We start from the raw sequence: 27,995 nt of genomic DNA, 5'->3' as shown, positions 1-27,995 counted from the left end.
ATCTTTAAACTGGGCAGCAGGAGAGGTCTGACCATGAAGGACACGTCTGTTTTGTGTTTTCAGAAAATGCATAGGCTTCACTCAAGCAAATTGGTTTTGTTGTGGAATGTTCCTCTTGGTGGAGTTCCAGTCTGCACTTGAAGGCTTTTATAATTTGACTAATCCAGGAGATTATATCTTGGCAAGAAGATGCTCCTCATGTTCTCATGATCAGACACTAACCAAAACAAGATTCATATTGTGTAGTGAAAAATATTTCATGTTAACTTGGCTTCTTAAATAGTTATGAACAGTTATGGCGTCACAGAATACAACTCCTTTTAAAGGCTATTAAAATAATAATCATCCAAACGTTTATTACTGAGAATTTTGCACATGATTAAAATTAGTCTTATGTGTAAAAGACAAATATATGAGAATAAAACTAATCTTATATAAGGATTAAAATCAGTGTTTATTGAGGTTTAAGTTAATTGACTGTTATGGAAAAAAAGTATAGTATAGTTATTTAAAGAAAAGCCTATATGTTTTAATTATTAGCCTTATATCGTAGGCTGTTTTTTCAGAAATGAAGATAAGCATGTTTTAATGTCTTTCAATGACAGTTATCATAAATTGTTTAACCTGTCAACTTATTAAACAGGTGACCTTTTTCCATGTGTTGGCAACTGTGTGGATTTCAAAGGACACGTTTTTGCACATTATTATTATTTTTTAATTTATGTACACCTTTTTAAACAACACATTTTGTTACTTTTTATTAATAACTTATCACACTACAAACATGATAACCTCATTATTGGGCTACAGTTAGCAGATGCCTTTATCCAAAAACTTAATTACAATATAGGCCTGTTGTTATACTGTAAATCCAAGATCATTGTTTGAGAATGAATGAGAATAAATAGCCTGTAAATAGTTACAGATAGAAATTAAATAAATAAAATAAAAGGGGACACAGAGTGTCAAAATTCATTAAGCAAAGAAACAGTCTTTCTGTCTTTCTTGTTTTAGAAATATTGACTCAATAATTAAAAGGGCTGTTAAAATGTTCCCTCCACTAATGATGGTATTTCCCTTATAATAGAAACAAAATGTAGGCTACGTTCCTTTTTGAAATCACATGTGATGCAGCTGATATAATGAGGACTATATTAACTTTCATTTTCATAATTGTACAGAAATTAAGACTTCTCGGAGACGTGTGTTAAGCGCGCGCGCGCGCTGTTTCTATGGTAATGATGACGCTTTGGTATAAATACATTTCGGTTGACACAATTAACTCGCAATCGCCATATGTTATACTGCATATCAAATTGATAACATTTAAGCTATTCATCACCAACTGTAAGACGATAATAAAGTGACTTGTGTACGTGCGTTTCACCTGCACCAGAGGCCCTCAGAAGTGCGCGCGCGTGTTTTCCTCAGTATCCCGGCATGCACCGCTTTATTTAGTGTTGTATCTCCGGGAGATGACAGACACAGCCCTCTCTCTCTCTGCCCTAGCGAGGAGAAAACCCCCCGCAAACCTCTCCTCTCAGCAGCCCGCAGACAGCAGAACCAAGCCCATCTCTACCCATCAGACATACACTAATCTCAGCCTGTCTTTCTGGTAGGTGTCGGCCGCTTCTTGCGCTTCGCTCCCGGTGTAATGCGCGCGGAGGGGCAGGTCTCATCTCAGCTGCACCTGCTCGCGCTCGAGCCGCTGACTGAAACAAGCGATGTGTTTCAAAGAATGACTACTGTAGGTTACTACATGATTTTGAAAACATTACTGGCATGGATATTTCAAGTATGCAGCTGATAGCGGTTGTTGTTGTTTGTTGCGTATTTTCAGACGGATGAGATCATTAATCGACTCGAATGAGCCGGTGGCTGATTATTGTGACAGTAACTACTGTAGAGACGATGGTGAAGAAGATGGGTGTTATAAAGTGGCATAAAGATGTCATTGAACACGTTATTGACATTGACACATTCTGGCTGCTTGTTGTTGTTGTTTTTATGTTGTGTATGATATATCTTGGTGCGAAATGCAGTTTAGATTATGTTTAATTATTTATCATGATTATTATCTATTTATTATGGTTATTACTATTATATATATATATATATATATATATATATATATATATATATATATATTTAAAAAAAGACCTGCTTTGAAGTAATTGAATGTTTTGTCTTTTCATAATCTTTTTGTATTAATGCGTCAAACTTTGGTTTATTAAAATGATATTGTTAAATGAAAACCTATTGATTTTACTTAGCAGATGCATATGCAGTGTTTTGAACACGTGCTGTCGTTTCTTTAATGTTCACAGGTTTTGAGCAAAGCGCAACAGACACCGTCTTGTGTTTCTAGCCTTTTTAAACGTCTTCTGATGTAGCTACCTATTTTAATTTTCAGGATGGTGGTTTATCTCGTTGATCGTTGCGCTGTCCGCAATGCAGGTGCTGTTTACGATCCTGCTCATTTCCAGCCATTCTCACGTGCATGTGTTGATGTGCATTGGCCAATCAGATGCTGCCATGAAAGTCCCACATTTTATTTATCATGATTTTTGTATTGTCTTCTTCATATATGCTTAATATTCTGTAATAAGTGATTTATTTAATTGAAACGAAAAGGAGTTACATCTATAATAATAACAACTGATATTCAGTTGCTACTAACCTGCTGCTGTTTTTGTGCTGTGCGTAATATGTCATCATATAGCTTACGTCATGCAGGAGTAGTGGGTGTGACTCAAGGGCTGGTCCTCTCCAAAGCACTGGATGTTGAATGTTTGTGTGTGCGAAGTGACTATCAGGACTAAGACTAGAGTCTCCTCTAACGCTGCAGCTCATTGATTATTAATGCGAGAGGAGAGAGAATTTGGAGGTCAAGAAAAAGAGCTGTTAAGGGAGAGAGTGAGAGACAGTATGGGGAGAAAGAACAACAGAGTTAAGTACTAATGTCAGGGGGATTCTTTTGTCTCATGTGGCGCGGGGCGGGGGTGGCCTCACCCTCTGACTGTAGGGACCAACACCAGTCAGATCAGAGCAAATGTCAGCATCAGCACTCTAAAATGTCTACCAGCCCATAAATGGCTCCTAAAGGAGGGGTGAGGGAGTGAGTCGTCACATATGCCGTGGAATATCACTTCTGAAGGATGGTCAGTGCTGTGATTTAACGGTTAATTTACGGTAAGCAGATGGATATGGGATATAGATGGTGATGGGGTGCACTCTGTTTCTGATGCTTTCTTGATGCCTCATCAGTGTGTTATGATTTGGTTATTAATATTAGGTAATATTGTGTGAATGTATAGACTATAGTGTATGGTAAATGCCAAATAGGATTAAGGACTTGAATAATGGTCAGACGCTTTAAAGAAAGCTGCCAGTGGGATCCAAAAACAACATGGGCTCATTGGAAAAACGTGCCTCTACTTACATTTTTGCAGAACTCCAAACATGTATGTATACTATTCACTACAGTTTCCAGCTGAAAGGAACGCTATTGGCAGTGAAACACCAGCAACTTTTATTTCATTATGACACAAATTATGATTGCAGATTATTGATTTAATAAAGACTTATATTCATGTGGTTCCTTGCACAATACTATTACCTCAAAACACTTTTACCATATAGTGCAAGATTTGCAAACTAATACATTTGTAAACAAATATATTTTGTCACTTTGCAAGCTTGCATCACATAATCAGCTCCTTGCTCTGTAGCTCACTTGGTACTACACTGCTCTTGCAGAACGCTTGGGTATAATACCCAAGCATATTACTTTTGCTTTTGTTAACAATAGCCTATCAGTTAGGTTTAGGGTAGGGTTTAGTGTAGGTGGTACATTATTTTAAATTCTATAGACCTTATGCGCCAGAGAAACAAGTGCACAGCCATAGGGCTGCTGCCAACTAAAGATTTTTCTAGTCGACTCATTTAAAGGGTGAGTTCACCCAAAAATGAAAATAATGTCATTTATTACTCACCCTCATGTCGTTCCACACCCGTAAGACCTTCGTTCATCTTCGGAACACAAATTAAGATATTTTTTATAAAATCCGATGGCTCAGTGAGGCCTGCATTGCCAGCAAGACAATTAACACTTACATTGCCTAGAAAGCTACTAAAGACGTGTTTAAAACAGTTCATGTGACTACGGTGGTTCAACCCTAATATTATAAAGCGAAGAGAAAACATTTTGTGCACCAAAAAAAACAAAATAACGACTTTATTCAACAATATCTTGTGATGGGCGATCTCAAAACACTGCGTCATGAAGCTTCGAATCTTCACAAATCTTTTGTTTCAAATCAGAGGTTCGGAGTGTGAATCAAACTGCCAAAGTCACGTGAACCATTGAAATTTCGAAACACTTATGACGTAACAAAGCCTCGTTTAATAACGTGACTTTAATGCTCTGAACCTCTGATTCGAAACACAAGATTCGTGAAGATTCGAAGCTTCATGAAGCAGTGTTTTGGGACCGCCCATCACAAGATATTGTTGAATAAAGTCGTTATTTTGTTATTTTTGGCGCACAAAAAGCATTTTCGTCGCTTTATAATATTAAGGTTGAGCCACCGTAGTCATATGAACAGTTTTAAATACGTCTTTAGTAGCTTTCTGGGCAATGTAAGTGTTAATTGTCTTGATGGAGATGCAGTCCTCATTGAGCCATCGGATTTTATCAAAAATATCTTAATTTGTGTTCCAAAGATGAACAAAGGTCTTATGGGTGTGGAACGACATGAGGGTGAGTAATAAATCACTTTTTTTTTTTCATTTTTGGGTGAGCTAACCCTTTAAGCCATTAGTCGACTAATCGCACTTTTATATTAATTTAATTACTTAAATATATACTGAGGAGAATACTAAACCATAATGAGCGTTTAATATCTATAGGCGTAATATAGCCAATTCCGCACTCAAGCTTGTCACATACTGCTTTGCCACAAAGCACAGGCAAAAGTGAGGATTATCAATGTGTCGGGAAAAAATAGCAAGGAGACATTTTAATTATTTATTAATAAACTAGTGTTTTCTGAATCAGTGTCTGAGGCTGCAAAGATGAAGTTGACGATGCTGCCTCGCTATTTCCGCATAGACGCTCCTATAGAGAGAAATGCACCTTTCAGATGGATTACATAAGCAGAGAGTATTTCTTTTCGATTTGAAGTGGTTTGTTTAAAAGTAGATATTTCAAGCTTTCTATAGATATATTTCTCTTGTCTGTAAGGCAAGTAGCCTATACACTGAATTTCGGTTCATTTTTATGACACACTCCAGTTCAGGAAGACAGAGACACAGAGAGCGCATCCCGTTTGTTTTCTTTATTTTACAAAGGCACAATGTTTTCTTGTGATTGTGAGTTTACACAAATAAAAGTAGACAGTTTTAAATAATGTATTACTCTTATCTGTAGGACCAAAAATGAGAGAGTATTTTAAGTTGTTTCTACTGTTATCATGAAAAAATGCAAGTGATCGCGTCGGCGCCTCCATGTCATGCAGTAACACTTGGAAATGCACAAACACTTGGATATGCGCCTAATAATAGCGCACATTTATCTAGGTTAATGTTAGAGCGAGCAGCCATGTAAAGTTGCTACTACTTAAGTTTCGGATGATAAGCCATATTTGAGGTCGATGGATGATAGGTGAACGTTTAGATTTCCTGCCCGACATGCTGTAATTAGCACAAGGACCCGCCTTTAACAGTCTGTCCCTCACAGATTGCGTGACTTTGCCACAAGTTTTTTTTTCTGCAACTAACTGACTAATAAAATTTTTGGTCGACTAAGCCTATTTTATTCGACTAACGATTAGTCGACTATTAGGGGGCAGCCCTACAGCCATCTTTAGAATTTTGTGTTTGAACTTCTGTTTTTGCAGTAGCTCTGTATATTTTTATACATTCTCTATAGAGCAATTTCTGAGAAATGCTGTTGAAAATTTAAATAAACACCTAAACAATAATTATATATTTTTTTAGATGCTAGATGTCTGTTCTGTGTGTGTAGAAAAAAAAAGTGTTTGTACATAGTTCTGACTGTGTTAATAGGAGAAAAAAAACAATCCATGGACCAATCCACAGAGCACCAAAACACACTTGTAGCTAATCAGCAGTAGGGGGCGTATACATTCATGATGGAGGAGGAGAGAGAGTGCACAAGAGCGACATTTAAAGACTGTAGAAAAGAGATAGCTAAGATATTACCAAAGAGGAAAAGGTCAGAGGAATATAATTGGAAGAAGAAGGGTTACGGTCAGGCAAGAGCCAGGATCCCCATTAATATTGGAGAAGCTTTCCAGCGCTGGAGAGACGTTAGAGAGTGGGAAGGCCTGAAAAAGGACGCAGAGGCTGCTTTGTCTCTGCTCGATACGTGAGTAACATTGTTTTTTATATGTTTCACAGAACCAAGGTATGCTGTTGTTGTTGTTGAATCACAGCTGATTCATCCATACTTGCTCGAATTGTCTAATGTGCCAATTGTTAATGGTTGCCTGTGTTGCATAGCGTGTTCATTATTTTGGGGGCGGAGCAATGAAGGGAGGGGTGTGTTTGTTTGGGTGTAGACTAAATTGCAAATATCAACAGTGTTTCTCAGAAATCGCTTACTGCACCTTTAACCTTTTAGTGACACTCACTGGACATTACCTTTCCGAACTGCGATGATACATGCAGCAACCAATGTATTACAACATTGCCAGATTTATGTTCATCTGTTTTGGATAAAACCGAACAAGCTCTTAGTTCCACTCACTGAACATTTAATTTTGAAAGTGCCGCGAAGCGAGAGTATGTTTTTCCAAGGAGCCTGGGTTGAACAAAAGTCTGTCCACATTAAAAATCTAAGATTCTAAGTCTTAATTTAGAATTTTAGAATTTTGAAAAATTTAAATCAAACAAATGTTATTATGTAAAATGAGTAAGAAATATTTCAGATTCTGCACTTTTTCTAGGTCACTAATCAAAGTAAATTTGTGACATTGATCATGTGACTCTTTGTACAGACATTCAGATGTTCTTGCTTTCCCTGAAGCTCGAGATGCTCTTTGGATCTTCTCAAAACAGGCTGGAGAACATGATCATGAGGTTTTACACAAACATTTGGAGTTCATGCAACTCAAGTGCTGCTGTAATTCAAGCAGAACCAAATTTTAGTAGCTCATTATATGTTGTTGTTATGCTGTCATGGTGGGTGCTCGGAAGTTCTCTTTTTTATGAAGTGCTCATGTGATTAACTAGGTGACACCATCACTTGCAGTTTTACATTATTATTAGTATTACTCATAGTAGGCATACAAACTCCTTGACTTCACTTTTCATTATTCATAAATTATTTAGAGTTTTCGCCTTCTCCATGGAGCCTCGCAGTCTCTCTCTTTCTGTCTTTAAGTAATGGAGGTCATCTGTCAATGTCCTTTGTTATGTAGCTGCCGTCTTGAGCATTAGCAAACACTTTTTTTAATCTTTTTAAGCACAGCAGGTTTGACCGTGGCAAAGTCATTCTGACTGTGTGTAACGTCTGTATGCACTGGGCTAGGAAAGATCAGATGTGCTATTAATGACACCCAACGGATGTTATTAGTGGATTGTGTAGGTGTCAACCTATAACACGGAAGAACTGATTTTGAAAAAAAAAAAAAAGATTCCCCATCAGAATGTGTGTATAAGCAATATGGAGTTTTACAGTGTTTACAGTGTCAAGGTTGTGCACTATTTTGTAATTCAAATTTGCATTGAGGTATCTCTTATTTGTTGTTGTTTGTCTACCCCCTATCGTTATATATATATAATATGGTGAGCAGACAGCAGTTTAGGTTGTGTGTTCCTTCTTGCCCATGCTACATCACGGGTGGAGATACATACAATCTTTGCATTGTTTGTTTGGGAGCGAAGCATGCATAGTCAACGCTAGAGGGTGCTGGCTGTGTAGACTGTGAACAGCTTCCATTACGGACGCTCCGCTCCCGCCTGCCGCTCTTTAAGAAGAGCGCTCAGGCTCGAGTTCCCCTGGGTTCGGGTCCCGCTGCTGCCGAGGCACAGTGGCAATATAGATCATGGGGATCGCAAATGGATTTATCAGAGGGATTAGAGACAGGCCCAGCCCTATCTCTGCCCTCACTTGATAGATCCAGTGCCTTCTCTCAGTGTCAGGAAGCACACTTTGCAGTTCCTTCTGCACTGAGTGAGGCACCGGTGCTACAGATGTCCAGCTCTGAGGAGTTGGATATCGAAAACATCGAGGCAGAAGATGTTGAGGACTTGCAACCTCACTCTCCTGCATATGAGGAACTGGTTGAGGTTGTGACTAATGCTGTTGCCAAATTAAACATCGTCTGGGCAGCTAAGAAGCAGGATGTTCGTCCTAAAAGTAAACTGGACTAATGCTTCCTGCCTTCGCGAGTGCAACCTCAGTGTCGGGGCCTTCCGTTTTTTTCCCCCAATCTCCACACCAAGGTGTCGAGATCATGGAAAAAAAACGGTCTCCTATAGAATACATAGTGCACAAACATCTCACTATTCCACTATAGTTGGCCACAGTGAACATGGATATGGGGCGATGCCTAAGGTGGAAGAGATGCTAGCCAGCTATCTCTCCCCTCAGACTGCATTATCCCTAAAGGCCCCGACACTGCCCACCAAGCCAGTCAGAACAACATCAGCTGTAGTGGGCAAAGCATGTACAGTGTCTGGCCAGGCTGCAGCTTGCCTTCATACTGTGAGCTTGCTGCAAGCCTACCAGGCTGACTTGCTTGGAGACCTTGATGAGGGCAGGGATATTGGCCCTGACACAGGTTCAGAGTTGCGCTGGGCCACAGATCTTTCTCTCAGAGCCACTAAGGAGACTGCCAGGTCCATCAGCTGTGCTATGGCAGCCCTGGTGGCCACAGAGAGACACCTTTGGTTAAATCATAGTGCCATCAAATAGAAAGTTTCCTTATGGACTCCCCACTAATGCCCCCTGGCCTCTTTGGCAATGCTGTCAACACAGTCGTCGAGAGGTTCCAGGAGGCCAGTAAGCAGGCGGCGGCATTCCAGAAGCTTCTCCCCGCCGTTCTCAGGTCTCCAGGGCTGCTGAGCAGGAGCAGCCCCGAATATCGTAAGCCAGTTCCTCGCACCGTGGTGTGCAAAAGCAGAGCGTCGCTTCCCAAGCTCCCCCCAGAGAGAAGTGTGATCGAAAAGGCGCTCTCAACTGCAGCCTTCGAGGGGTAGGACAGATCTGAAGACCGTCATTATCACCAAGAAGGCTGCGAGAAAGAGATGCTGGAAGTGGTCAGCACCACAGTATATGGTGCCCATTTCCCCTCTGTGCCCTCAGGAGGCCGTTCTGCCAACCCTGCCACTTCGTGTGCTTCAGGGCACAGCGGTCTCCAGCGAGTACATATCTCATCGTCTGTCCGGAAACTCGCACCCTCTGAGGGTTATCTTAGTAGATTTTCTGGCAGCATGGAAGCTACTGCCAAATATATCTCAGTGGGTCCTGCGCACAGTTGAAAAGGGTTACACACAGGGTTATTCAGTTCGGGTCTAGCCCACCCAGATTTATGGGAGTCCTACCCACAGTGATGGAACCCGAGCAAGCTCTGATTATGGAACAAGAGGTAAAGACTTTTTTGGGTAAAGGGGCCATAGAACGTATACCTCCCCTCGACAGAAAATAAAGGTGTCTACAGCCTTTACTTTATCGTTCCAAAGAAGGATGGAGGGTTGTGTCCCATTTTGGACCTGCGTCATCTGAATCAGTCAGTCATGCAGCTCAAATTAAAAATGTTAACCTTGAGACAGATCATAACACAAATCAGGTCTGAGGACTGTTCGTCATGATAGATCTCAAGGACACATACTTCCATGTATCCATCCTTCCACAACACAGAAAGTTCCTGAGGTTTGCTTTCAGGGGCGAAGCATACCAATATCAGGTTCTTCCATTCGGTCTAGCTTTATCACCCCGCACTTTCACCAAATGCGTGGATGCAGCACTATCACCACTGTGTCTTCAAGGCATACGCATTCTGAACTACATCGACAATTGGTTGATTTTAGCTCAGTCGCATTAGCTAGAGGTTTGGCATCGAGATGTCGTTCTCACTCACATGGAAAGATTGGGGTTGAGGTTGAACGCCAAGAGTTCGAGTGTGTTTTCTCCAGCTCAGAGGACCACTTTTCTAGGCGTAGTATGGGATTCGATTACGATGCAGGCACGTCTATCCCCTGCACGTATCGAGTCAGTCCTGTCAGCGGTAAACCGAATAAAGCTAGGCCAGTCACTCACTGTAAAACAGTTTCAGAGACTGTTGGGTCTGATGGCAGCAGCGTCCAACGTGATACATTTGGCTTGCTATACATGAGACCCCTACAGTGGTGGCTCAGGACCAGGGGGTTTTCCCCGAGGGGCAATCCTTTTCACATGATCAAGGTCACGCGGCGATGCTTACGTGCCTTGGTAATGTGGAAGAAACCCTGTTTCCTATCCCAAGGCTCTGTTTGTTGTCGCAAGATGCTAACAACGGATGCTTCTCTCACAGGATGGGGAGTGATATTAGCGGGTCGCTCCACTCAAGGTCTGTGGAGGGGACACCATCTTTCCTTGCATGTCAGTCCGAGCCCACTCTATTAGGAGTATGGCTGCCTCTAAGGCTCTCTTGTCAGGAGTCTCTCTTCAAGATGTTTGTGATGCGGCAGGCTGGTCCTCACCGCACACATTCGTAAGGTTCTACGACCTGGATGACCTGGACTAGGATGAGACCTGGACTAGGACGAGAGCTCTACACCAGGGGTTCAGGTTCTCTCATCCTAGTGCTTTGTACGATTTCACACTAGACAGGCACTGGTCATTATGGCGGTGTGGATATAGACGTTCCCACAGCGTCATTCAACGCAGCGTGAGTTCCCTTGAAAGGGAACGTCTCGGTTACGACTGTAACCTTGGTTCCCTGAAGAGGGAACGAGACGCTGCATCACCCTGCCATACTTCCGGCGTGCTTGTCAGCGACTTACTTCAGCCTATTAGTAACTAGCGCTGCACTGTTTGGGCATGCTTTATAGTTTCCTGGTCGTGACATCACCCGTCTCTGACGTCTCGTAACACCATTGGACGAATTTCACACGTGCTTCACGAAACAATCGCGCTTCGACGCAGTGTCTCATTCCCTCTTCATGGAACCAAGTTTACAGTTGTAACCGAGATGTTTTGTAGTTACCATTAAACATTTTATAAAAACAAGAACACATAGGAAATTTCTTGAAACATTAATTGATATTAATAATAAACAATGTTTGACAATTAAATATTATTTGATTGAATTTTGGAGTCAATAAATTTTTTTTTAAGAAATTAATATTTTTAGTAAAGGCTTTTATAATGTTACAGAAGATTTCTAATTCAAATAAATGCTGTTATTTTGAAAAAAAAAAAAAAGTTTCCACAAAAATATTAAGCAGCACAACTGTTTCAATATTGATAATAATAATGTTTCTTGAGCAGCAAATCAGCATATTAGAATTAGAAAGGATCATGTGACACTGAAGACTGGAGTAATGATGCTGAAAATTCAGCTTTGACATCACAGGAATAAATTAGATTTTAAAACATATTCATTTAGATTTTTTTTTTTTCAAATTGTAATACCTGAATTATTATTTGTATGTATACATTTATTTTTGATCAAATAAATGCAGCCTTAGTCATTACAAACAAACACAAAAACCGTATACCGACCCCAAACTTTTGAACGGTAGTGTATGTAGTCATTATATTTAATAAAGCAATTTTCATTTCTTGAACCACCACTGTTCAAAATGGATGCAAAAACAAAAAGCAAGCTTACATTATTAAAGACATCATTAATGATTATTTATAATTATTCATAATTATAGCATTAATGTTTTGTCACAAAACTGGTGTTGGACAAATGAAAATCAAATCAGTAGATTCCTGTAATTCTAATTCAACTTCCTGTGTGGTGCTGCAACTTATTTCAGGTTCACACTCATTCAATTCTCACTCATAAATTGAAAGCAAGTGTTGTTGTTGTTTTTTTAATTCTGAATATTGCCCAACCCTGCTTGTTGTTAGTGCTTTTCTTTGTTTCTGTAAATCTTCACGTTTGCATCTTTATGGCGTGATATATGAATGAGGAGAAATTGAGATGCAAGAAAAAGAGAGAGGACACAGGAGGAAAGACAGCAAGTGAATTAATAAAATAGCGGGGCAGAGTCTACTGAAGTCTTCTCTTTGCCGCACCCTCAGCCTGCCATTACTCATTCATGCTCATAGGCTTTTCATGAGTTCCACTGACTAGCAGTCTAACTCTAACATCTTCTTATCCTCTTTTTAGTCATACCATCCATTTTCAAATATATGCATGTTTTTTTTCCCCCCCCTGGAAACCCGCAGTGTTTTTGTTTTCCCTTTCAGTCTTTAGAGTGATTCCAGTCTTCCTTTTGTTGTGCCTGTCTGGTGGAGGGCTGTGGTTAGTCTGTCAGAGTGAGAGTGTGTTTAAGGCATCTGCTCCTGTCTTCTGATCAACAACACTACCATTTTTGGCTGCTCCTTTTTCTCGTTTTCAACTAGATCTCATGAGAAAAACGTGACCACGCAGATGTTGTTGTAAACCTGAAATAATTGCATGTAAAAATCGCTGCAGTGTCCAGATGAAATGTCCACTGTGTGGCGCTGAAAATGATTTTGATTTTCTCCTATAAAGACTGAAAGTCTGAATAGTGTTTGAATATGAATGTATTTTGTCCTAACCCTAATCCTCATCATAATCTTAGATTTAAATGTAATTTTTCAAGCCAAAATTCAAACTTTTGCAATTAAGGTCGTTATTAACTGATAATCTTTCACTCTAATCTTGTTTGTGTTATCATGGGAGTTAAAGTTGTAGCACTTCCATGCCACTAGTGCTCATTTCACTTGGAAACGGCAGCAGTTTGTTCCCGCAGTAACATTTTTCACATTTTGTAGAGTCACGTTTTTCCCCATGAGAGCAGGTAGCTCATTTTTGTCAAATAGCAGAATGACTGTGAATTATGATTAGCAATGCGGACCCTCATCATACCCAAGGAGCTTTCTCTTATTTTTGTGTTTCTCCTCTTGCCTTTGTCTCTCTGACGGGCTGGATTTTATTCTTTTGCATTATCAAGATAGAAGGAAGTGCACCCAGAGGAGAGATTCTGCCGAAAAACGATGGAGGCAGTAAGATGTCTGTTAATAATTCATATTACACAGGGCTTTATGAGCACCCTTTTTCTAAATCAAAGCCTTTCTTAAGAAGTCATGAATGGGACACTTTTTATCTTCTGGCTGAAGCAAGAAAAAAATGAAACATAGTGTTAGATTAAAAAATTAGCCCACAAGTGAGTTTAATTTAGGAAGTACAAACTGGAATATGATATATTAGGCTGAGTGTTTTTAAAAGGGTCATGTCATATGAAAAATTGACGTTTATTTGGTTTTTGTAATAAGGGACAAGAGTTTGATGTACTGTAATCACAAAGTAACTTTCAGAATGCAAAACTTCTACAAAAAGTTTTATTTTTATTTAAACTAAGAAACACAACAACATTACAAAGTTACATTTCAGATATGACCAGATAATTTATATAAAATCTTTTTAATTAAATAATAAAAAAATCACCAAGCATTGTATTGTATTTTTATTTGATAAAAATAGAATAAAAATAGTAATATTGTAAAATATTACAATTTTAAAATAGTTTTTATAATGCAATTTTAAAACATAATCCTTTAATCATTCTAATAGGCTGAATTAGTGCCAAAGAAACATTTCTTATTATTATCAGTGTTGAAAACAGTTGTGCTGCTTAATATTTTTGTGAAAACTGCTACATTTTTTAGGATTCTTCAGTGAATATAAAGTGAAAAAGAACAGCGCTTATTTAGAAATCTTTGTGACATTACAAATGTCTTTACTGTCACTTTTGCTGACTTTCAAAACAAAAAGAAATCTTATTGACCTTAAACATTTGAACAGTAGTGTGCATACTGTATATTTTTATATTTATAATTCTATATTTTAATATTTGAAAAATGCCATGAATGGATGACACAAACTTACTGTACAAACTTTAGCACTGTTTTTACAACTCAAGTTTAAATGACTTTATTAAAGCTTCTATAGTCATGAGACAAGAAAGGATCACAAAGCTAATCAAATAACACGATCTTTAATAAAAGAATAGTGACCAGATAAGAAGCATGACATTGCTTAATTTTAATCAGCAGCACATCATTGCTATATATACCATAAATGTTCAATACCACCCAGCCCTACTTACATTTTAAGTGGATCAGAAAACTTCAAGGGAAAAAAATAAAATGATGAAATATGTATGATATGACCTCTTTAAGGGCTCTTCTGGACGGGAGATGATCCCTGAGCAGTTCAGGGTCTGTGGAAACCAGCATTCACCCCCTTAAATCAATACTCCCACATATCTGACTACAGACTCTCCCTCACTTCTCTGCCTCATCTGAAAGGCATTACGTAATGTCAAACCATTATGGTGTCATTAGCTAAATATAGCTCTTTGTCCTCTCAGACAGAGGAACGACGATTCTGGGAAGGGATTGTGATATCCGGGGTAAACGTAATTTGATTGGTGTAATGTATTTGTGTTTATGTATGAGTGTGACAGTCTTCTGACCTCACCATGGCTGTCACTCCATTGCATCAGACATGCATTTGTCTCAGTGTAAACCTCTCATCTGAGTGTAGCTTTAGCCAGCACTGGCATGTGCTGTTTTAAAGAAGCTTGCCGTCACACAGACATTGAGACCTCATGCGCCTGTAGGAAGAGTGACTGGGGTGCTATTTTGAACTATTTTAAAGTTGTGTTATGTACTCTGGGACTTACAGAGTAGCAGAGATCTTGATGATGATGTGAGGTTTAGTTAAAGATGCTGTAAGTGATATTTTTAATGGTATGACACTCAGAAAATGCCCCTATTACAGTATCTGACAGATATGAATTAGATGTCCTGGAATATCACACCTGTGTCTGTTACAGCCCTGACTCTCTAAACTGCAAAAATGTGACTGCAGACCACAGTGAAATTCTTTTTTAGATAATAAGAAGACTTTAAAGAACTTTTTGAGTTGTTTTGCATGTTCACTATAAAGGAGGTAGCAGAAAGCTGAGACATACTGTAGTTGAAGTATACAGTATTTGGATTGTCATGCAAGAATGTTATTTTTATTTATTTATTTATTTATTTATTTTGCATTTTATTAATTTGGGGTTCACAATAGACAGATATTATTAGATAATTTTTTTATTTTTAATAATTTCTTATATGTATGTGTTAGGGGTGCAACGGTTCAAATTACTCACATTTCAGTTTTTATCATGGTTTTAGGGTTTCCGTACAGTTCAGTTTGTGCTATGTTCAGGGAAAAAAGGACTACCGTCAAATAAAAAATAAAGAAAATAAGAACAAATAATCAAACTACAAGCAACAGCACAAATAAATACAGTAGAATACAGTACAGTATTTATATTTAGATATAAATAAAATAAACAGAGCTTTTCAGGTTTTTCAGGTATCTAACAGTAGTTTTCAGCTACCGAAATAGAATAAAGTAGCTAATCAAATGTAAAACAACATTGCATATAATCTTCACTGTATAAATTAAATAAAGATTAACCATTATTAATTATTAATTAAGTTACAAAAGCTATTCAGTCAAGAGCAATGTGTGATTTCCTTGTCTTTTGTTGTTTGATTAACATTAAAAACACACACAGACAGCAGGAATATTAGGCTGCTGTCACTTTAAGACATGTACACTGAGACTGAACACATGCTTCTTTCTCGAGTGTTTAGACAAAACCTTCTATGTTTGCTAGGATACTCACCAAGACGGGCATGATGACATAATTTTTGTGAATTTGTCCGTTCAAGACTTTAAAGAGTCTTCCAGGTGCGCACTTCAGATGAGTGCACAAACCTTCTCACAGCATGCGTGCGAGTTCTCTATCGTGTCTTGCTCTTGAATGTTTAAATTAGCAAGGCTTAAATGAGTTTAGTCTAAACACAGATAGCAACGTGTTCTGTTCAGGTCTCACCTGCGCTCGCGCACTATCAACACCCGGGTGGTGACGGCGTAAATGACTGGTCAGAGCATACGGCACTCGCATCGAACAAAGTTTAGGCGAAGCCTATGTATCCATTGACAGAAACATACATTAGCCTAACTCTGTTTGTCTGTTTTATTTATTTTCAACAATCCATATTATGGATGCATATGCGTCATCAGATATGAGATGAGCGTGTGCCGAACCGTGTGTGGAGAACGGTACGGTTTGATTTTTTTTTTTTTTTTTTTTTTTTTACCGTGAACCGTTACACCCCTAGTATGTGTATATATATATAAGGTAATCTTTAGCAAATCTTTTAGATATATATAATATAAAATATTAGATACAAAATAATAATTTAAATTAAATGTATTTAATATTATTTAAAATAGTATATTTTATTTGAGATCAGCCAGCTCTTGGTCATAACATGATAAATAATAAATAATTATCATCTTATCAGTATTGATAATTTTAATATCAGTCTCATTGTAAGGTGGGCTTTGGAAAGAAGGAGCTAGGCATCTAATTGTCTTATATCACTTTCAGCAGGAACTTTTTTATGTAATTGAGTAATAACTGTCATAAGGCTGAATATTTGGTATATTCAAATCAGTATTCTCTATTCTTATGTTTACAGGTGTCCTGGCCTAGTGTGTGTGCTCGTGTGAGTGAGTTTATTTATACATGTGAGTGTGACCGTGTATCATCATAATGGCCTCGGTGAGTGTGACCTTGGAGAATCAACTGCACAGTGCGCAGAAGAACCTGCTGTTCCTGCAGCAAGACCATGCCAACACACTGAAAGGCCTTCACGCTGAGATCCGCCGCCTACAACAGCACTGCACAGGTACACACACATGCCAGTACACTGAGCAACATGTAGTGACTGCCACTTACAGCATACATACACACATACATTATTCATTTGTAAACTGTCTACAGTAAATAAAGCACTATAATCATTAAAAATGGAGTGTCTAATTTATTTAATGGTTCAAATTCTTATTTATTTACTTGCGTATGTAAAATTGTTTTACTAAGCAATGAAGATAAGTTATTTCCAATGTACAGTGCATTGATTATTATTATATCACTTTGTATTGTTTTTATTTTATTTTGGACTATTGACACTTTTTATTCAGAGGACAACTTGGAAATAGAGGACGACGAGGGTAGGATGAGATTAGGATGTGACTCGAGTTGGATTTGAACTCACCCACACATATGAATTGCCCTCATGAAATGTTTCAAAGCCTGTGTATTACATGACAGGCATGCATGACAAGCAGCTCTGCTATTAGTTAAATGATGTTGACATCTTGAGGTCACTTTGGTGTATTTTAAACATCTGCATCAAAACCAAACATAAGTCTCTGGCACTTTCTTAAAGACACATACTGCACGTACATCTTATGCAGTCCTGTCACCAGGTCACCTCTCCATGCTTAATAGAGTAAAACAGTGCCACAGGGATTAATATTCAGGCCTGGGAGAATACAGTTAATCTCATAGAGGCTTGATCCTCATCCAATGGTGCTTCACACTCCAATCTCCATGGCTGTTTTTTAAAGTTAACATGAAGTCGTGGTCCTATTGTGTGCGATTCATTAATAAACAAGAATAAATAAATAAATAAAAATAACAAAACAAGACAAATTAAAAGAAACTGAACATGAAATCCTGGTCCTTTTGTGTGTGGTTCATTAATGCACAGAAAAAAAAGAACGAAAAAAAAAACTAATGCTGGGCAAACGATTCATTATTAATCGCATCCAAAATAAAAGTTTGTGTTTACATAATATATGTGTGTGTGTATAATTGTTATGTATATATAAATACACACACATGCATGTATATATTTAAGAAAATTTTGTTATATTTATAAATAAAATATTTATATTTATATACGTGACCCTGGACCACAAAACCAGTCATAAGTCGCACGAGTATATTTGTAACAATAGCCAACAATGCATTGTATGGGTCAAAATTATCGATTTTTCTTTTATGCCAAAAATCATTAGGGTATTAAGTAAAGATCATGTTCCATGAAGATTTTTTATAAATTTCCTACCGTAAATATATCACAAATGTATTTTTGTGAGTGGATATGCATTGCTAAGGACTTTATTTGGACAATTTAAAGGCGATTTTCTCAATATTTTGATTCCAGATTTTCAAATAGTTGTATCTCGGCCAAGTATAATCCTATCCTAACTAACCATACATCAATGGAAAGCTTATTTATTCAGCTTTCAGATGATGTAAATCTTTATAAATTGACCCTTATGACTGTTTTTGTGGTCCAGGGTCACATATAATATAAATTTTATAAATATACAGTATGTACAGTATATACATGCAAATATTTCTTAAATATATGCATGTATGTGTGTGTATTTAAATATACAAAATAAGTATACACAGCACACACACATATATTTTGTAAACACAAACTTTTTTTGGATGCGATTAATCGCGATTAATCGTTTGCCCAGCATTAAACAAAAAACAAACCAAAAAATGCAATGCAAAACAAAACAGCAAAGCAAAACAGCACACAAAATTTAACAAAACAAAATAAACAGCAAAGTAAAGCTAAACAACAAAACATAACGAATAATATCAAAACAAAGTCAACATGAAATCCTTTTTGTGTGTGGTTCAAAACAAAACAAAACGGCAAAGCAAAACAAATCAAATCAAAACAGTCAACATGAAATCCTGGTCAACATTCACTCAATACTCAGACTACAGAATTTTCATTTTGAAGTTTCATGTTGTTTGACTCCCACATGTTTTTTTTAATCCCTGGTTGACTCTCTCTTCTGTTACTGTTTCTCTGTTTTTGCTCTCACTCTCTTGATCTCCTCCTGTTGCAGGTGATGACTTGTGTCATGTGATCTTCAACTGTTGTCATTGAAGGTAGTGTGATGCTCTGTGCTGCCAGTCTAACATTTGATCTCTCTCTTTCTCCCCCCTCTCTCACACTCCTCCTTTTGTCGTCCTGTCCACTCCCTCTGTCCTCTCTTTTGTTTCACAGACCTGACATATGAGCTGACAATGCGGAGCTCAGATCCAGGCGGTAAGATTTCTCACGCACACTTTGTGTGTCTGCATTCACACTCACATGTGGTCGCAAGGGTGTTTATGTGTGTCGGGTGTTGCTAGGATGCTTTAATGTGCCAAAAATTCACCTGTTAATAGAAATCTCAGACAGCCTGGTAGATGGACGTACAGCCAAGAGAAGGAAGGCCAAGTGGAAACATGCAGAAAGGCTGTTCATATTTCTTTTTAGCTTCTTGTTTTGTCTGGCAGTCTCTTTATTTATATTCCACCGTCTTGCTCCCTCTTTGCAGCAGGTTGTAAATAAGACTTTTTTGTTTTCCGCAAAGAAAGAGAACCGTGTCCCTCAACGCACATATACCACCACAGCCGCGCCTTGTAACCTGGCAACCAGCGACCCACCCAGCAAGCACACACATACACAGACCCACTGTTGCCCACAGGGACTGCCATTTCCCTCTCTCTCCCTTTTTATTTTACCCTGTATAATATATGTTAGCCTTTCAGTCTCAGCACAAACACACTGATGAAACATTTGGGCATCTGAATACTCAACGCAGTTCCCACAAACATGCAGTATCCAGGCAAAAGACTGAAAGCTTCCAAAGTTTTTTACATGATAATGACTGACACTGACTGTACATTATCCTCTTTATTAAACACCAACTTAACAAATACATACATGAAATAGTGATATTGATTTTTAAATTGAGAAAGAAAATAGCAAAAAAGTAAGAAAAAATAAAATAGTCCATTATAACAGAAAGAAAACAACAGGAAAACACTGTAAAAATGTCACAATGTTTATTTTTATATCAGATTAATCTGCAGATTAGATTTCTGCAATGAACCAATCAAAATCGAGTATTCCAGAGGGCTGTGTAATATTACTGTATTATGAATTTGTTTCACATTTGTTTAGTGTCTGTATGGTTGGACAGGCTGTTGTTTGTGTTCTCGCATGTGGCTGATGTGAGCCAGTTTTGAGTCTAGCACAGGAAATGAGATTATGAATGACTGTGCTAATACAGCACTAATGCAAAAGGCTAATGCATCATCTGCAACCTGCTGACTAGATCCCCACGCTCATGTTCCTAACAATAGCCATGATATTTCAGACCAACAGCACTGCCATACATCATAACATTGTTTTTTATGTGGAATGACGTTCAGAAATGACACGAGAGGGTTTGAAAAACGAGAATCACATATTCCTCTCACTTTAAAGATCAAGCATCACTCTTAATCCAGCCATTACATGATAACTGAGATTAGTTGTGTTCCAACTTAAACCCAGCTCTTGACTGAGGTAACAGCAGATGGTTCATTCTCATTAAACTACATGTCCGTAACAGATAACTACACCGCCGATTGCTGATTAGAGCGACATCTGTTGTCTCCCTACCACAGGGTTCCTCAAATCCGGTCCTGGAGGGCCACTGTCCTGCAGAGATTAGCTCAAACCATGATCAAATTCACTTACCTGCAATTTTCTAGTAACTCTGAAGATCTTGGCTGCATCCGAAAACCTAGGCAGCTGTCTTGTTGCCTCGCTGCCCTATCAGGCAGTGACTTTGCAGGCAATGTTTGCGCACGAAGGCACCTTTGCCTCTTCTGAGGCAGCATAACGGTTTAATAATCTACAGCAAAATAGTGTGAGCTTTGAATATTTAATTACTAAAATAGTTATTTCTCGCTAGAAATGACATCAAAAGTGGAAAACAATGGTCAAAAACATACATTTGCACACAAACTGACCACCAACCGCAACTTTCAGACGCCATCTTTATATTTTAGCTCAACTGTCACAGAATGGAAAGCACAGGATTGTGGGATATCAAAGGCAGCGAAGGATACATTTATGCTGCCTTCAAAAATCGATCAGATGAAGGCATCTCATGAGACAGGAAGTGAGGCTAGCTTTGGATTCGGACATTGCCTTGATGATGTCTTCCTACCTTGGAATGCGTCCTCCAAAGGCAGAATTTTTAAGTTTTCGGGTGCAGCCCTTGACTAGCTTGTTTAGGTGTGTTTGATTAGGGTTGGAACTAAACTCTGCACTGGATTTGAGGAACCTTGCCCTACCGTGACACGTGACATTAGCATTGTGAAGAATCAAGTATATTTATTTAAGTTCCACATGTAAGCACTCTCTCATACTGAAGCTGTCACTTTGACCTCAGATGACTGTGCTGGAGTATGTTTCATGGTGGATATATTATGGTTGTCCAACTGTGTTTGTGTGTGACCTCATTATCTGGTCTGGCTATTGCTAAGCGGTAATGAAGCGGTCAGGGAAAGTGAGAGAAAGAGTCAGTCTCCGAAATGAGCTCATGCTACATGTCTAGTTTAATAACTATTAGATAGATTACATGGAACTGAGACCCTCATTAATTCTGGTCAAGTGTTCTGAATGACTTTAATATGAGTTGTTTTATTTTATTTTACTATTGTTTCACTTTAGTTTTGTTAAATTTGCTACATTTTTTCTGATTAATTTGATCAGTTTTGCTGATTTAGATTTGCTAAATCTTTTGTTAAATTTCCTGATTTTTTTATTTTATTTTATTTTGGCACTTAAAAATGTTTAGTTTTTGTCATGCCAATAAAGCATACTAAATTTAAATTGAGAGAAAGCAAGAAGGTACATGAGAGAGAGAAATCCTCCCCTGCGTGCAATTGTTTAGACTGTTGCAAAGCTGAAGGTCGGTAAAGCAGGACAATGCTATTCCCTCAACCTTCATATCCATTAGCAGTGTAATGGGAGATAGGATCTCTGTCAGTGTCTGCCTTTCACTCCCCCTCCCCTTGACTGTGTGGACTCTCTCTGAGGTGCTCCATCTCAGACCCACCCTATTTAGCTACTAAATATGTCTTTAACATGGTATTTAACTTAACAAATGTATTTTTTTTTTTTAAATGACAGTGTTCCACTGATTCCAAATGGATAAAATGCTGTAATGTTTAAAAAGATGCATCAGAATTATCAGTGCAATTTGAGTGTCTGTCCAGCTAAATTTATGGAGAAATCGATAATATCTGTGCTGAGCTAAGCTAAATGAGCTGTTCCCATAATACAACAAATGCTGTTTGTCAAAAGCTTAACATCAGATCTTAAGGGAGTGCTAGGAGAGAGTTCTTGTTCCTGTATAGGAAAAGGGTTTGATGTTTCATAGCCATTAGTTTCTCAGAGGTAATTTGTTTATTGATATCAGATGCACAGTTCACTGCTGCCCTCTATAGGCTAATGTAGAATGTTTTTTTTCCTTCTTTTTTTCAGTTTGCAGAAATATCTTTATTTGAACATTATTTCAGACTTTGTATTTAACACAATAGCTTTATTCCAAAACATAGTGAACTGCTTCTCTTCTAATTAGGCATAATAATCATCACAGAACCTCACATGATCAATTTAAAAACACTCTACATAGCTAAAAACTAATGTGTCACACAAATAGCAGTGGAGACTAGAGACTCAACAATTGATTTGAAATTAAGTTTCACGTTATCATGTTACTAAGCTAACAAGGCTATACTCTAATAAGCATAACAATACACAGCACACAAACATTTGATTAAATAATCTCTCTTTTTTTTTTTTTAAATACACTGAAACTGTCAGTTCTTTTCAGTAGTGAATGGAATAGATTATTTGTGATCTTTCCCACATTCTCCACCATTTTGGATTTATTTTTTCACTGAGCTTATTTTGCAATGCTTTCTGGAATTAGATTGGATATATGTAATTTTGCTTAAAGGAGGTATCTTAGGAGATGCATAGGCAGCTCATTGGGTTTTGGAATAGAGCATTGCTCTTCAACTCCAGTCCTGGAGAGCCAGTGTCCTGCAGGCATTAGTACCAATTCCAGTTTAAAGGGTTAGTTCACCCAAAAATGAAAATAATGTCATTTATTACTCACCCTCATGCCGTTCCACACCCGTAAGACCTTCGTTAATCTTCGGAACACAAATTAAGACATTTTTGTTGAATTCCGATGGCTCAGTGAGGCCTGATTTAAATACTAAAAACATATTTAAATCAGTTCATGTGAGTACAGTGGTTCAATATTAATATTATAAAGCGACAAGAATATTTTTGGTGCGCCAAAAAAACTAAATAACGACTTATATATTGATGGCCGATTTCAAAACACTGCTTCATGAAGCTTCGGAGCGTTATGAATCAGCGTGTCGAATCATGATTCGGATTGCATGTCAAACCGCCAAACTGCTGAAATCACGTGACTTTGGCGCTCCGAACTGCTGATTCGACACGCTGATTCCTAACGCTCCGAAGCTTCCTGAAGCAGTGTTTTGAAATCGGCCATCACTATATAAGTCATTATTTAGTTTTTTTGGTGCACCAAAAATATTCTCGTCACTTTATAATATTAATATTGAACCACTGTACTCACATGAACTGATTTAAATATGTTTTTAGTACATTAATGGATCTTGAGAGAGGAAATGTCATATGCAGGCCTCACTGAGCCATCGGATTTCAACAAAAATATCTTAATTTGTGTTCCAACGATTAACGAAGGTCTTACGGGTGTGGAACGGCATGAGGGTGAGTAATAAATGACAGAATTTTCATTTTTTGGTGAACTAACTCTTTAACTCATCTGCCTATAAATTTCAGGTAATTCTAAACACCTTGATTAGCTTTTTTGCTTGTGTTTGGTTAGGGCAGTGGTGGCGTTTCACAAAAACCTAGGGTATGGCATGATTCCTTCTGGCCATACAACAACAACGACATTCCCAAGTAATCATATTATATCTAAACAAATGATTAGCACGTCTAAATCTGAGGCCATGGTTCTCAGCAGGAAACCGATGGAGTGCCTGCTCCGGGTAGGGAATGAGTCCTTGCCCCAAGTGAAGGAGTTCAAGTACCTCGGGGTCTTCTTCACGAGTGAGGGGACAATGGAGCGGGAGATTGGCCGGAGAATCGGAGCAGCGGGGACAGCACTGCAGTCGCTTTACTGCACCGTTGTGATAAAAAGAGAGCGGAGTCGTAAGGCAAAGCTCTCGATCTACCGGTCAATTTTCGTTCCTACCCTCACCTATGGTCATGAAGGCTGGGTCATGACCGAAAAAACTAGATCGCAGGTACAAGCGGCCGAAATGTTTTCCTCAGGAGGGTGGCTGGCCACTCCCTTAGAGATAGGGTGAGAAGTTCGGCCATCCGTGAGGAACTCGGAGTAGAGCCGCTGCTTCTTTGTGTTGAAAGGAGCCAATTGAGGTGGTTCAGGCATCTGGTAAGGATGCCCCCTGGGCGCCTCCCTAGGGAGGTGTTCCAGGCACGTCCAGCTGGGAGGAGGCCACGGGGAAGACCCAGGACTAGGTGGAGAGATTATATCTCCACATTGGCCTGGGAATGCCTCGGGATCCCCCAGTCAGAGCTAGTTAATGTGGCTCGGGAAAGGGAAGTTTGGGGTCCCCTGCTGGAGCTGCTGCCCCCACGACCCGATCTCGGATAAGCTGTTGAAGATGGATGGATGGAAAATGCAGACAAAAGTCCATGGACATGCTCAGAAGAAACAACAATACGAAACAATGCAAATCTGAAACAGCTCTAAGCCTACACCATGTTCTAAACAGATGCGACATGAGAAAATGTATCTTTTCCATGTTAATCAGATTTTTTTGTACTAACCAGCCGCAACGCCGAGACACAGCAATTCTAGTTTACGAACAGTTTCTGTTTTTGCGGCGTTGCGGCTGGAACAACATACAAAGTATGACAATGATAATCTCAGGTGCTAAAATGTGCTTTATTTCATGCAAAAAGAATTTAATGTGAGTTTGAATATAATTTTTCATGACCTTTATAGACATAAAATGGTGTACGATTTAGGAATTTGATAATGTATATACATTTAGTTGCAAGTGCAGTGCGCTTCCTGCAAGGCTCCGCCCACACACTCTTCTGATTGGCTGATTTTTGATTGATTTTTTTCGTGTCTCGAGTCGAGTCTGGTTTGGACAAATAAATTGTTTGCCGCTGGAAATCGCATCGCATCGCATCTGGTTAGGACATGGTGCTAAATTTGCTTTTCAAAGCTGCAATTTCTGCCAAAGGCCAATACAAGCAACAGAACTAGCAGCATCATGAGCTGTTTATGTCCTCTGTTTTGTCTCAATACCAGGGCATGGCAACTGCCATACTCTACTATACGTAAATGCTGCCCCTGGGTTAGTTTTAGAGCAGGACACTGGCCATCCAGGACTTGAAGGGCCTTGGATCAAAGGATATATATGTGTATAGCATCCCTTTAAATGTTTGCATATAACGTCTTTTTCTCTCTCAGATGATGGTGAGGCTCGCTGCAGAGAGCTGCACCAGCGCTGTGAGGAGCTGGAGGCTCAGCTGAAGGCTAAAGAGCAGGAGAACACGGAGCTCCTGCGGGATCTGGAGCAGAAGAATGCCATGATCTCAGTATTGGAGAACACCATCCGTGAGCGAGAGAAGAAGTACCTGGATGAGCTGAAGTTGAAGAGCCATAAGTTGGCTGTGCTGTCTGGAGAGCTGGAGCAGAGAGCCAGCACCATCGCCTACCTCACCTCCCAGCTCCACGCTACCAAAAAACGCCTTCTCGCCGGCGGCACGGCAGGTGTAAGCCCCTCCGTCAGTCCCGTCGGCTCTTTCAAACCCACCCCTCCTCCTGCTCCTTCAGCGTCGGGAAACGACAAGGACCTCCGGCAACCCGAGACTCCTCGCAGACGCATGCGCAAAAGCCTTTCGCAGCCGCTGCACTCTGAATACACAGAGCTGTACCGGATGGGCGCCGCAGACGGCCGTAGGGTGGTACTGAGAGAATCGGTAGATGCCATGCCAGATCCTACACCATTCCTGCAAGCCAGAGAGCCAGCGGCCGCTGCAGAGTCTCAACCGGTGCTGCGGGAACGCCCCTCTGTAATCCCGCCCATCGCGTCTTCGACCACACCCCCTGCACCTTCAAGCCCCGCCCACATCCCTGTGCCTCCGAGCCCTAGGAATAGTCCAGCACGGGAGGGACCCCATCCCCGTGCTAACGCGCATATAGGAGTGGCGCACCGGATCCACCGCTCACCCTCAGCCGGTGGAGGCGCAGCTCGGCAACAGGCGGAGGTGGAGACCCTCGCCGTGGACCAGGTCAATGGGGAGCAGGTGGTTCGCAAACGTTCAGGTGCAGACAGAACTGTTTAAGACTGACAATTGTGCACATTTACACATCCTAAAACAGATAGTATATAAACATAGATGTATTAAGACCAATGCAGTATATGCAGAACTCTTTATGACTGTGAAAACACACACACACCCATACAGATGCTCAAATCATCAACATATCACAGACAAACTTGTCAATAAACGTATAAAACACAAACACACAGCTTAATACACTACGGATAGATATAAACAACTAACAAACACAATCACACAGCACAAACTTGGGAAATGCTGAACAATACACACTGGCAAGTGAACAAGATTTAGGCAAAGACTGTTTTTCCGGGAATGTGAGAGAATTCGAAAGATGAAGAGACTACGGATGGCAGCAAGAGCTTCTGTATGTCCTGCTGCTTTTATGCAACACTGTATAAACTAAAGACTTTTGTTCATGGTCATTTGAATAACTTCTTTGTCTCACGTCAGTTGAGAAGGAGAACTGTGAGCATGCCAAATGTTTGTTTTTCTTTCCCATTTGACTTCTTAGCATCTTCTTTGCGCTTTCTGTTCTTCTCGTCATCAATGTCCCGCTCCGTTTTACTCAAGGTACAAGCAAACACACACACACAAAAACAACAACACACATACTCACATATTGCCAAATGTCGTCATTGCCTGCTGATTTAATGTTCTAATGCATATTCATATCTACTCATATTTATTCATGAGCACTGCAGTAGTACTGGAATCTCCACTCTCCTTCAACTCTCCTTCCCCTCTCACTTACATATCTACAGGCTAATGTGAACAATCCTGCTGCTCCTTATTAAACTCCTACAGAAATCAAATGTCTCAAAGAGGTCACTTCAATTCATAATCTCATTGCACTTCCGTTTATTAATAATACTCTATATAAAAATAATTAAAGATGTTGTGCTATTCATTGTGTAAGGTGAAAAAAAGTTGGAGCTACAATAATATATACTGGGAATAAATGGCTCCTGCCCTATTCTAAACACAGAGGGTAAATAATTCTGTGAATATTAAGTGTAAGAAAATGCTCTTTGTTGTTTTTGGGTGAACTAACCCTTAAAAACTTGACGTTTGCTGTTTTTGGAATTGTTTATCACAATTCCTTCTAGTTCTCATTATTGTTATTTAAACAAAACAGCATGTGCTTCAGATTCTATTACTTTCAATTTGCACAAGTTTATTCTGATCTATTTCACTTTTCAGATTTGGTTTATAAGTTTGCAGATAGAGAGAGGTGAGACCAGGTGAGCTCAATGCTTAATCGCTAATACACACCTAACGTAACAAGCATTCATACTGTATATATTTCACAAGTTAAGTGTAATCGTGTCTGTTTATATTACTCTATGATGTACAGTACTGTGCAAAAGTCAGTTTTGTAAGCATCTTGGAGACATTGCCGCAGTTCTTCTGGATTTAGTCAGTCTCAGTTTTTTCTGTTTCTTGATGTAATCACAAACAGACCTGATGATGGTGAGATCAGATCTCAGTGTGGCGCATACCGACTGTTGTCAGACTCCTTGTGCATACAAAAATCTCACTGGATTACAACCCGAATTCCAGAAATGTTGGGACATTTTTTAAATTTGAATAAAATGAAAACTAAAAGACTTTC

General features: G+C 39.1%; 1 protein-coding gene across 4 annotated transcripts; it reads left to right on the top strand.

Moving 5' to 3' along the window:
• Positions 1–1,453: 1,453 nt before the first annotated feature.
• Positions 1,454–27,195, top strand: ccdc92 (coiled-coil domain containing 92). 4 transcript variants are annotated; one of them, XM_051904399.1, is made up of 4 exons: positions 1,454–1,615; positions 16,763–16,972; positions 19,169–19,210; positions 25,506–27,195. In XM_051904399.1, the coding sequence occupies exons 2-4, from the start codon at positions 16,837–16,839 to the stop codon at positions 26,381–26,383; spliced, it is 1,056 nt and encodes a 351-aa protein (XP_051760359.1). In that variant the 5' UTR covers positions 1,454–1,615; positions 16,763–16,836; the 3' UTR covers positions 26,384–27,195. The 4 variants fall into 4 exon arrangements, with proteins under 4 accessions (XP_051760359.1, XP_051760362.1, XP_051760363.1 ...); XM_051904402.1 differs by having other exon boundaries at positions 1,606–1,747; XM_051904403.1 differs by lacking the exon at positions 1,454–1,615 and adding an exon at positions 2,229–3,192.
• The last annotated feature ends 800 nt before the right edge of the window (positions 27,196–27,995 follow it).

This window comes from Ctenopharyngodon idella, chromosome 8 (genome assembly GCF_019924925.1).
Source record: "Ctenopharyngodon idella isolate HZGC_01 chromosome 8, HZGC01, whole genome shotgun sequence".
In the NCBI taxonomy this organism is placed as follows: domain Eukaryota; kingdom Metazoa; phylum Chordata; class Actinopteri; order Cypriniformes; family Xenocyprididae; genus Ctenopharyngodon; species Ctenopharyngodon idella.
The sequence above is the reverse complement of the archived record's forward strand: the minus strand, read 5'-3'. Positions and strand labels throughout refer to the sequence as shown.